Source organism: Schistocerca gregaria, chromosome 2 (assembly GCF_023897955.1).
Source record: "Schistocerca gregaria isolate iqSchGreg1 chromosome 2, iqSchGreg1.2, whole genome shotgun sequence".
In the NCBI taxonomy this organism is placed as follows: Eukaryota; Metazoa; Arthropoda; class Insecta; order Orthoptera; family Acrididae; genus Schistocerca; species Schistocerca gregaria.
The window spans coordinates 340,014,288-340,026,970 of record NC_064921.1 but is presented as its reverse complement, the minus strand read 5'-3'; the positions used below and the strand labels follow the sequence as shown (position 1 = coordinate 340,026,970).

General features: G+C 44.9%; 1 protein-coding gene across 3 annotated transcripts in view; it reads left to right on the top strand.

Annotated features, from left to right (window-relative positions):
* The window catches only part of LOC126337007 (uncharacterized), a 702,260-nt gene that overhangs the window by 332,794 nt on the left and 356,783 nt on the right, over positions 1-12,683 (top strand). For 2 of the 3 annotated variants that reach the window (XM_050001254.1, XM_050001255.1), the window contains one exon: positions 10,440-10,514. The exons of the other annotated variant lie outside the window; for it this stretch is intronic. In XM_050001254.1, coding sequence (XP_049857211.1) covers positions 10,440-10,514 — 75 coding nt within the window. The remainder of the gene's footprint in view (positions 1-10,439; positions 10,515-12,683) is intronic. 3 annotated transcript variants of the gene reach the window in all.

The window sequence follows — 12,683 nt, the reverse complement described above, 5'->3', positions numbered from 1 at the left end:
TCTAATTTCTCTCATTTTCTCGTCGTGGACATTTTGCGAGACATGTGTGTGAGCAGCTAATACGTTTACCGACCCATCTTATAAAATATGCCCTACGAGTTTCAGCAGTAAACGTACCTGTGATTCAAACCGCCGCTCTTGTAGCGTCTGCCGTCAGAGTTTGTTGAGCATTTCTGTTACGCTGCCGCACCGACTATAAGATCCCGTGACGAAAGGCGCCTCTTTTCATTGATCTACTCTGTCTTTTCTATTAACCCAACGTGATAAGTTCCCATACTGATCAGCAGTATTCAAGACTCGGTCTTAAAAGTGTTTTGAAGACCGCTTGTTTTGTGAAGAAATTATATTTCCTTGGGATTCTTGCAGTGAATCTGAGCTTGGCCACTGTTTTTCATACTGGTTCTGTATGGTCGTGCCACTTGTGTCGTTTAGGGCAGTTGTGTTCCCAGTGCTGTATCATCAACGGCATAATCAAGCAGTAATGGATCTAAGGTCTATATAGGCGATATTCGCTGCTTTTATTTATGCCAGCTTGTGAACCAATCGTCGGTCCTCCGCAAGTCTTCCTGCACTTCGTTACGGTCTTTTTGCGTTGCAGCCGTCTTTCAGACATCATCATCGTCTGCGAACAGCCTCATGGAGCTTCCGACGTTTCACTAGATCATTTATATACATTGTAAACAGGAAAAACCCTATAAACGACCACTGGGATATAAACTACCTTTACAGTCTGTTAAGTAAGTTCATGGTCGAGGTAATCAGTAGAAAATTTGTGTCGAGGTCCGGTGACCAGTCTGTGGATGGTTTTTAGGCGGTTTTCCATCTGCCTCGGCGAATGCGGGCTGGTTCCCCTTATTCCGCCTCAGTTACACTATGTCGGCGATTGCTGCGCAAACAAGTTATCCACGTACGCGTACACCACCATTGCTCTACCACGCAAACATAGGGGTTACACTCGTCTGGTGTGAGACGTTCCCTAGGGAGTCCACCGGTGGCCGAACCGCACAATAACCCTGTGTTCGATGTGTGGCGACAGATGGGTGAAGTGGACTGCGGTAGTCGTCGTGGGGTTGTTGACCACTGCGGCTGCGGCGGGGATGGAGCCTCTACAACGTTTCTAGGTCTCCGGTTAACATACAATACAATACAATACAATCAGTAGAACATTTTATTTGTAAACAAAAGAAATCGTACACATACATCATATATATACAAATGTCAAAACAGTACAATTAATACTACGTGCAGACGTCCAACGCGTAGGTAACTGCTTCGCATTTCCGAGACATGCTTGAAACAAGTTTTTCCATGTATCCACATAGAAGAAACCTCCAAATGCACCGAATTTGCTTTGACAGCTGTTTCAAAGTGAAGATCTTTTTTCATTGTAACTTCTTTTCGATGTAAGGCCATACACTTTCCATAGGATTAGCGTCATGCGACTGCGAGGGCCAGTCCAGTACATGAGCACCTTCCTCCTTTCTCCAGTACCTGCAGAGTCTGCTGCGGTACTTCGGATTATTGTCCTCCTGCAGTATCCAGTCTTCATTTTTGTCGATGAACCAACATGTGGCAGTCGACATAAAACATCTTTGATAAGTCTGTAACATCTATGTGTTGAAGTTAGTAAACAATTGCAAATCTCAGTCAAGAATTCAAAGTAAAGTAATGCTGTATGAACATTGCATGAAGGACATTAGATTCCCTCCAGCGGGGTGTGGAAGAACTAAAGCGAAATCTTTTACCATCTGTGTGTAATGCCGATCACGCTCTTACTTAACTAACTTTACATCTGTCGATGTCCTCCCGTTGAGAACAACGTGCTGAGTTCTATATCCAGTCACAAATCTGGTCCGATTCTCGGCATTTGCGCAGGGAAGCGACTATTACAGCGACAAAATCTGGGCTAACGTGCTGACGCCAGACAGTGTAGTTGTAGATCATCACTGTCTTACACATTCTGGCATCCCAGGAGGTTGGCTCAAAATCCGTCTGTCGTATTTGCGCAAACACTGAAGGCATTAAAATCATAGATTTAATTCCAAACTACCCCGCAGTGTCCCATGGAATACGACATGAGTCATATAGCTCGTCGGATGAGACTTCACCCCTGTCGCTCCGTCGGAGTTATTCGGAAAGGAATCGGTTATGGACTGAGTTTCCATCATCATCGTCGTCGTTACGATAAACAACAACGACACGACACTACACTGCACATATACAGTCACCTACATCAGACACTCACACATTAAGAAACAACCGTCACGCTTAAGGAAAGGTGTCAGTGCACACGAAGGAACAATTACCGTTCCAATTACGTGTCCGACCCATCCCTCCATGTCTCCTAGACTACAATGCCAGACGACTCACTTGTCTTCTTCTAAACATATTTAATCCCTGAGCTGGCCCTGGGATAGGACTATGACGATCTGCCCACCGGTGCCAAACTACACATGAAGGAGTTCCCAACATCGCATTAAAAGTGTGTTGATACGCCGTCATGTTGATAAACTACACAAATCTACGGACTATCTTCGCCATGTCTCACAGGAACGTAACTTAGTCGTCTCCGTTTGGTCTCGCCGAAAATAGTTGCTCGATAAGGAGCCACTGAAGACTGTTGGCTTCTTACATCAGACTGCTCGAAGAATACCCCAAAACAATCCCTGTAAGTGTTTATCATGTCGCACAATGTCTTCAATTTCATGGTTTGCCATTGTTTAAAAAAAAATCTATGGCAGGATGTGCTTCCTGTTGCTGCTGTTCTAGTTAATCTAAGCCATGAGTGTGATCTGTCAGTGAATCGTGTAAACTTTTTTCTGTGTATTATCGTGTTTAACTGCTTGTGTACCGTATTTTCTGAGACGGAGAATGGGACAACCTAAACGAGCGTGGAAACCCGCAAAAAAAGAGAAAAAGCCGCACTCAGGCTGGCCATTGCATCAGATAAACAGTCGTTAAACCGTCGTGCGGATTCCACCCCGGCTTGGTTCACCTCCTCTCTCAGTTAGTGCGTCAAGCGTTAAGCTATACGAGTAGACGTCCGTAGAGTTTATATTCACTGAAGGGCCAAACAAAATGTTACAGGCATGCTTATTCAAATATGTAAACAGACTTAATACAACACTGCGGTCGGTAACGCATATATAAGACAACAATGTCTGGCGCAGTTGTTAGATCGGTTACTGCTGCTACAATGGCAGTTTATCAAGATTTAAATGAGTTTGAACGTTGTGTTATAGTCGGCGCACGAGCGATGGGATAGCATCTCCGAGGTATCGATGAAGTGGGAATTTTCCGGAGTGTACCGTGAATATCAAGAATCCGGTGAGACATCAAATCTCCGACAAGGCTGTGGCCGGAAAAAGATCCTGCAAGAACAGGACCAACGACAACTGAAGAGAATCGTTCAACCTGAGGGAAGTGCAAACCCTCCGCAAATTGCTACAGATTTCAATCATCAAGTGTCAGCGTGCGAACCATTCAACGAAACATCGTCGATATGGGCTTTCGAAGCCGAAGGTCCGCTCGTGTACTCTTGATGACTGCACGTCACAACTATTTACGCCTCGCTTGGGCCCGTGAACACCGACATTGGACAGTTGGTGATTGGAAACATGTTGCCTTGTCGGAAGAGTCTGGTTTCAAATTGTATCGAGCGGATGGACGTGTCCGGGTATGGAGACAACCTGACGAATCAATAGACCCTGCATGTCAGCAGGGGACTGTTGAATCTGGTGGAGGCTTTGTAATGGTGTGGGGCGTGTGCAGTTGTAGTGATAAGGGGCCCCTGATATGTCTAGATACGACTCTTGACAGGTGACAGGTACGTAAGCACCCTGTCTGATCACCTGCATCCATTCTTGTCCATTGTGCTTTCCGACGACTTGGGCAATTCCAGCAAGACAGTGCGACACCTCACACGTCCAGAATTGCTACAAAGCGGCTCCAGTAACACTCTTCTGAGTTTAAACACTTCCGCTGGCCCCCAAACACCCCATACATGAACATTATTGAGCATTTCTGGTATGCCTTACAACGTGCTGTTCAGAAGAGATCTCCACCCCCTCGCACTCTTACCGATTTATGTACAGCCCTGCAGATTCATGGTGTTAATTCCCTCCAGCATTACTTCAGACATTAGTCGAGTCCCTGTCACGTCGTGTTGCAGCATTTTTACGTGCTCGCGGGGGCCCGACACGATATTGGACAGGGGTACCAGTTTCTTTGGCTCTTCAGTGTACTGTAGATTGCCTTGTATAATCTGTAAATGTGCAACACAGTCCGTTGTCTTTTGCGAGGCGATAAAGTTGATGCCTCATCACTTTGTATTTTAAGAATGTTCTGATTCCTTCTGAGTAAAGCCACGCCTTTCTAATTAAAAACTGCGATCACACCGGGCGGCGTAACATAAAGCATTGACGCTAGCTCCCATTTGCCTGTAGAAATATATTGTCTGCGGAACTCAGACGGGATGCAAATCCTGCAGAGAAAATAATGAGATTTTCAAACCCCGTAAATTGCTGAACAAATTGCAGCTGAATGCCTTTCTGGGTTATTTTGCTGTGAGTAATTTTTTCTCTTCCAACATTCAGGTTCCACACATTTTTTTGTCAGGGGCTGAATTTGATAATATTGAGAGAAATGATACGGTGGTTCAGACACCTAACTTGTTTTCGATAGGAACCAGACTCCAATCCTCATCACTGATGAGACGTTAAAGTCAGATTTTTTTTGATTATTTGCAGGTGATTATGACGTCTTTCTAGAAGCGGGTTGCTGGGATGCTTAAATTTTTAGAAATTCCATTTGAGGCAGGTGATTTGCAGTAATAGTTGACGGTACGGTGATTGTGGTTGAAGGCGCCTTCACCTACTGCGTTTGCTTATTTCGTGGACTGTCATAGCCCGGTGTCTATGATGAAAGGCAGCAACTGTTGCAAGTCTGGAGCGCTGCGTAGTATTTACATTCCATAGCGGCACTGCAGTAAGCTGTGAGTCAGACGACCTTTAACCTCCCGCCACATACGGTGCTCAGTCGAATCTGAGAAGCGAACGTCAGAGCCTTTGAGAGTTGGAAGGCAGGTACGCCTGCCAGTACGTTCGCGAGACCGAGGCACTTTTTCTTATAAATACTCCAGTGGAAGCCATTGGATGCACAGACAAAGTACGAGTTAAATAAGCTCTCACCTGTGCCAGCGCTACAAAAAGGCGTGCATCATGGAGAGGTTGACTGTCGAAAAACCGAGAGTATCAATCCTAGTCTGGAAATACTTTTCGAAGTGATGTAACGTAGCAGTGAAGTACAATGCTTCATATGCTTTGAAAGAGTGAAGATTTGTCGTCCATATCTATGAAATAATAAAAAAGGAAAGTACCGTAATAGTAATAAATTAAATTCTTCACAGCATTTCATTCATATTATACAATAAAAATAGAAAGTAGCAGATCTGCTGTCTGTACCTAGATAATATGGGTTTAGCCGCTAGTAACTCTTGGAAACGGAAAAATTAACACGAAAGACAGAGCTCTTCAACCTATTTTTCACCATTCAGCAGTGACTATTCATAATGCCCCAAAAGTCGTATGATCCCCCATGGCAAAATGATTTTTGAGCAGAGTTCAAAAAATTGGGATCAGTAGGAGAATACTGGTGATTTCTTGTAGTATTCGCCCACTTGTCCTTTTCGAGCGGTGGATGGACTACTTTCTTTTTTTATTTGCGTATTTCATTAAATATTTCATTCTATGTACCTTGAAACTGAGGGACTCTGTATTTGTTTGGTTTCTGCGTTTATTACAGGAAATAATAGGAATAAAAAACGAAAATCGATTATTTGATAAACCGGTTATTTTGAGTGTTTTTAACAGTAAAACTGGCATTGAAGAAAAAGCTACACAACCGAATATTGGCTGTTTCAGCGATATCCGCCATTCTTAATTCACATAGGTTCGTAGCGATTGACAGAGTCTCTCTGTCGTCCCGTGACTCTATAATTGTGCTTTAGTGCCTATTTACACGATCATTTTAGCGGAGAACAAGACCCCAAAGCTGTGTAGACTGCCGTAATTGTCTTTCCCCACACAGATGCACATGGTACAAAACCGAAGAAACGACTGCATCCAAACGTCAACACGAATGTTGCCGATAGAAGCGAAAAGCGCACATCTACACTTTTGCTTTTAAGCGAGGGAGACGTCTGCAGCTGTGCACTTGTTGGCAACTTCCTCACGGTGCCGACAAAGTGATATTGAAGGGGGAAAAAGGCACATTATAGCAACAAGGTGCACAGAGAGCCCGTGTGTTTTAATTGAACTACATGAACCGAAGCTGTTGCCTTTACTAGTCAGAAGTGAATCTTAACACGAGCAGGCATGGTACAACATTAAACGAAATATGCCGCTTGTGAAAAGAAATAGTGTGTAAGGCACAGACAATAGCGAAAAAAAAACTGCTTTCACAATCAGTTCAGTTTTCAAAGAGACGTACTGCGGGAGGAAGGCTTTTACATATAGAAAGTACTTTTTTTTTTTTAATACATGCTTGACAGAAAGGAGGAGGGTGCATAAATGAGATGGAATTATGAATAAACCAACCGAAGTTTTTTTATTTATATTTTGTGAAACATAATTTTTTGTTACAACAGTTCATTAATATGGAAATGTGGCGCTATCACACTGGAGAACAGGACGACCCATTGTACAGTGCTAGTAGAATAATACAGTATTTGTTCGCATCTTTTCCTATATTTTGCTACTTGTCTTGAATGTGTGTTGCGCGCTGTCGCTGTACCCTGTGGTTCTTTAGATGTGTGCTGCTTCCAGTGCAGCGTGCTGGACACGTCATAAATACATCCTTGTCATCTGGGATTTTAAGATTTTTAACTGATATTTTACCATAGACCTTATTATATTGCTCCTGGCGTATTTTTTTATTATTAACTCATAGTGTATTCGCTTTACACAGAATTTTACTATTTAGTTCATTGTTGTTTTCATAGCAATTGTACTCGTAGACATTGTGAGCAGGCAGCGTTACCTCGTCAGTTGCTTAGGCATAGCTGGAGCACAATGTTGATGGCGACCATATGCTACGGGTCGAATGTGTTTGTAAATTATAGTTTTTCGCGTCTTTGAAGATGTACGTTTTTTAAATATTTTATGTAGTAGATAAGAATGAGCGTATGTTGCCCCTTAGCTATTTCTCATATAATTCGTGTAAATGCCTTCATAAAATAAAGAAAAATACTTGAGGGCAAAGACTAATATTCCACACGTTCAATGATACGAGCCCTAAAAGAAATGGTTTTCGTAGAAAAGTTAAGCTCCCCACTCGTCCTCATCCACATTTTCAAGTTTAATGACCATTTTCTTCTTTTCGTATTGTTCACTTGCGACCCCATTCAATGCATCAGCCGCAGAGGAAGCAAGAGTTGCCGATATTATTTTAAGAGGGGAGTTCAATAAGTAATACATCAAGTTTTTTTCTGAAAGCAGGTTCGTTTTGTTCGGGGTTCCATACACCATATTTTCCTCATTTTTTTTAGTACAAAACCCTATTTTTCAGCATAATCTACGTTCAAAAACGGTTCAAATGGCTCTGAGCACTATGGGACTTAACATCTGAGGTCATCAGTCCCCTAGAACTTAGAACTACTTAAACCGAACTAACCTAAGGACATCACACACATCCATGCCTGAGGCAAGATTCGAACCTGCGACCGTAGCGGTCGCGCAGTTGCAGACTGAAGCGCCTAGAACCGCTCGGCCACAATCTATGTTCAGTGGGACAGCCTTATCCCACATTATTGGGAGGGCCTGTATATCCAGATGGTACCACTCTACTGGTCGACGCCGGAGCCAATGTCTTGCTACATCAATAACCTACTCGCCACCAACAGAGACGTTCAGTTGATCAGCGAAGTTTTCGACCGTGATCTGTCGATCACCTCCAATAAGAGTGTCTGCACGTTGCAACATTGCAGGAGTCACAGATGTGTGCGGCCGGCCGACACACGGGGGATTGTTCAGGTTTGCGCGACCTTGTTGCACTGGAGATAGACGTCTCGCCCGACGACTTACCGTGCTTTTGTTCACTACGAGGTTCTGCAGCCCCCTCTGAATATCTGCGACGCTCCGGTTTTCCGCCAAAAGAAATTCAGTGACAGCTGTATGCTCAGAACGCACCTCCGTTACAGACGCCATTTTGAAGGCTACGTGTAACGCCCTCATCTAGCCGCCAGGTTAGCCGAGAGCGCTGATGCGCTGCTTCCTGGACTGGGGTAGGCGCGCCGGACCCGGATCAAATCCGCCCGGCGGATTAACGACTTGGGTCGGTGTGTCGGCCAGCCTGGATGTGGTTTTTAGGTGGTTGTCCACATCCCACTACGTGAATACTGGGCTGTTCCCCACATCTCGCCTCAGTTACACGACATGCAGACATTTGTAACACTTCCGCACTATTTCATGGTTTACACTAGACGCAGACAGCTGGGGTACAGCGATTCCGCCCTGGGGGGTATGAGGTGGCGGCAGGAAGGGCATACGGCCACCTCTTTCCATTAACCTTGCCAAATCCGTTGTAACCACGCCGACCCTGCGAACACTGCGGGAAAGAGGCGCAAGTGAAAGAAAGTGTGACGCCGTTACCTATCGGAACTGAAATTGTTGTTACTTACTGATCGCCTCTCGTAGCACTCGGCGCCGTGATTGCTATCGGGCGTACGATACTAATGCGCGCTTTGAGACGCGGCTAACCGCGCGGGACTTCAGCCGATTCCTTTAGGGCGCGGTTTAAGGAACGTGTTAAATGGGCTCTAAGGCGAGGCGAGTGCCGGTTGCGCAGTGCGAGCGCGAGGGCGCGGGTGTCCGCCGGCTGCGGCCGTGGAGCGGTGCCACTCCGGCAGCCAAGCGAGCAAACCGGGCCGCGTCTGGCGGGCCAGGGAGCAAGCCAGCGCCAGCGCCGCGAATCGATGCCGCCAGCGCCAGCGGTAGCGGCAGCGGCAGCGGAGGCGCCTCTGGCGCGTGCTCCCAGACACGGCGCCCCCTCGCTCTCCCACGCACAGCGAGAGGCGCGAGGGCGACACTCCGGGGACCGTCTGGGAAGGCGGCGTACCAACGTACTGCATCAGTCTCAACAGCTGGCCGGTGTTGTGGAAGCCAGAGATTCGGCAGACCAGCTACGCCAGTGGTCGCCAAACTGCGCCTGCGGCCTTATCAAATATTAGGGATAGCGGTTATCGCTGAAACAACCGGTTTCCGGTTGTATCTTTTTTTCACGCCATTTACCCTGACAGTTACAACCGCCCAAAATAACAGATTTTCGGTTCTTTATTCCTATAATAATAATAATGCCGTGTGACTCGGGCCTCCCATCGGGTAGACCGTTCGCCGTGTGCAAGTCTTTCGATTAGACGCCACTTCGGCGACTTGCGCGTCGATGGGGATGAAATGATGATGATTAGGACAACACAACACTCAGTCCCTGAGCGGAGAGAATCTCCGACCCACCCGGGAATCGAACCCGGGCCCTTAGGATTGACATTCTGTCGCGCTGACCACTCAGCTACTGGGGAGCGGACGCTATTCCTATTATTTCCTGTAATCAACGTATAAATCGCAAAAAGAATGAATAATTTTAGCTCTCAGTTTCAAGATAAACAGAATGGAAATATTAAATTAAGTAGGCAAATAAAGAAACTTAGTACGTACGCCGTTTGCTGCTTTTCTCGACAAACGCCTGCCGGGGTGGCGCTGGCACGGTAGCTCAGCGTGTTCGGTCAGAGGGTTATCAGACCTCTGTAATAATAATAATAAAAAAACTGAGTTAATCGATCAACACCGAACTTAAACGGATGTCTTACGACGTCCGCCCCGAGCAGATGCAACGAACGAAAGCGAAAAAGAAGAAAAAAAAAATCGGTTCTAGGCGCTACACTCTGCCTCGGGCATGGATGTGTGTCTTGTCCTTAGGATAGTTAGGTTTAAGTAGTTGTAAGTTCTAGGGGACTCATGACCTCACCAGTTAAGTCCCATAGTGCTCAGAGCCATTTGAACCATTTTTTTCTCGAAAAGTGATTGAATGCTACAAAAAATCACCAGTATTCTCCTATTGATATTTTTTTTAGCTGTGCTCAAAACTCATGCTGTAATCGGAGATGATACCATTGTTTGGGCATTACGAATAGTCAGTACTAAAAGGTGATATTTCACATTGAAGAATTTGACCGATTTCGAGGGCGGCAAGCAGATAAGACCTATTATTTAGGCACACATTACCTACTTCCTATTTTTATTGTAGTTTTGTTTCTAATTTATTATTCTTGCCATAATTTCCTTACTCTTTTGTTATTTCATAGAAATGGCAGACAAATGTTTAATCTTTTAAAGCAAATAAAGCGCTCTGCTTCATCGGTACGTAACTTTGTAAAATATTTCCAGACCAGTGTTGGTGCCACTCTGCAACACAGGGGATGTCCAGCGACGACAGCGAGAAACCACGTGGAGCCAGATCAGGTGGGGCCACGTCTTGCACGCTGCACGCACACGCGTACCGTAAAATTCGCCATACGGCAACAGCGACATTATTGTCTCATTAATTCTGTACAAATTCTCATGCTCGTTTCTGTCGGCATTGTTATTAAAATAGTAATGATCTCTCTTCCCATTTTCTATAATAACGCAAAACTTCAAACCCCTGCAAAGTTTACGAATAACAATTACTCCTTTTATAAAGAGGGTTTATTTAAAAACGACAAATTTTAGCACTGCTGCATTAGCTAAGTGACGTTTCGGTTCTTTCACTCGGTTATTAGTAAAAAAAATTAAAAGAAACGCCATTTATAACCGAGACCAGACAAATACCTCAAATTACCGGTTATTCAGAAGTAAAATACCGGTATTGGTTTTAACCGGTCGGTGGTTCCCATCCCTTTCAAGTATTCATGCGGCCCGCGGTTCTCACCCGTATTTTATATCAAATCTAGCAGCTAACTGCCGGATACAAACACGTCAACTGTTGTTGGCTCTGAGCACTATGGGACTTAACTGCTGTGGTCATCAGTCCCCTAGAACTTAGAACTACTTAAACCTAACTAACCTAAGGACATCACACACATCCATGCCCGAGCCAGGATTCGAACCTGCGACCGTAGCGGTCTCGCGGTTCCAGACTGAAGCGCCTAGAAACGCACGGCCACACCGGCCGGCAATCGGCTAGTACACCAGTAACATTATAGGATTGCGAAGCATTAACATTTAGTAAGAAAGATGAAGAAAACTATTAATATTCGAAGGTAAATTGCTAATAACTTTTGGACGATACATGATGAAAATAAGATGGAATTGGAGGTAAGAAATAATTAAAAATTAAGAGAACTGTATAAACACCGTAACATCGTCGAAGTGCTAAAGAAGCGAAGGGTGAACTGTGCTTTCCTTGCAGCAGGAATGTCGGAGAATAGACTATTTACAATAGCATTCTGCAACCGAGCGAGGTAGCACAGTGCTTAGCATATTGGACTCGCACTCGGGAAGACGATGGTTCAAATCCACGTCCGGCCATACTGGTTTAGGTCTTCCGTGATTTACCTAAATCGCGTAAATCAAATAGCGGGATGTTTGCGGGCACGGCCGCTTTCCTTCTCCGTCCTCCACTAATCCGAGCTTGTGCTTCGTCTCTAATGACCTCATTGTCGGCGGGACGTTAAACACTAATCTCATCCTCCAACATTTTGCAGAACAACAGATTGAACTAGAGGGAGAGGGAGATCCAGAATTGAGTGGCGAAATTACATACGGAAGGGCGCAGCTAGGTCGAACATCAACACCAAATGGACGAACAGTGCACGCGACAAAAAACATGGAAGAGGTCCTTAGAATAGGCGTACAATCGATAAGACCCTTACCACATGTAAAACATAAAAAAATGCAGTCTGGTTTCTTTACTAGTTGATGGTAACCATACACGCACTGCACTGCAGTACATGCAATATATCATTGTATTTGCGCAGGATTGCTGAGAGTGAAAATATCGGTAAAGGTTAACATCAGTTGACGACTAGTTTCGAACCTAAGCTCATTACCAAATCATTCTAAAAGAACAGAAACCAAATAATAAATACAGTGCCACAATACAAAGTTAATTGATGACAATTGGTACATACCACTAAGCTATGCAACATCATCAAGTAGGGTGTTAATTTTAACTGAAGACATTGAAATCTCTCGAAAACTACACCTCGGATCAAAAAAAAGTTACAATTCTGATTTGTTTGTCTCGGAGGGGGACATCCAATGATACCGCATTCGATCTCCCACCCCACCCCGTGCGGGGGTGGGGGAACTACTTTGAAATCTTTAATGGGAACCCCTGCTTCTTACTGCAGATTACGATTCTACGGTAAAGTCTGCATATGTTTTGTCTGATGAAGCATATTTTCGTTTCGCCACAGGTGCCTCAGTAATCGGTGGTATAGAAACGAGTGCACAATCGTAATTTACGTCATGCTGCTCAGTGGCCCTTGAATATCCAATGGCACTTAGGACACCACCTGCGTGGTGGAAGAGTAGGAAGGCCAATATTTCATAATTTCTAAGGGGAAACCTCACTCACAACGTCGTCTTCCTCCAACATATCAAACAGGGAGCTACTCAACGCACCACTGTGGCTGTGGTTCGAGGCGA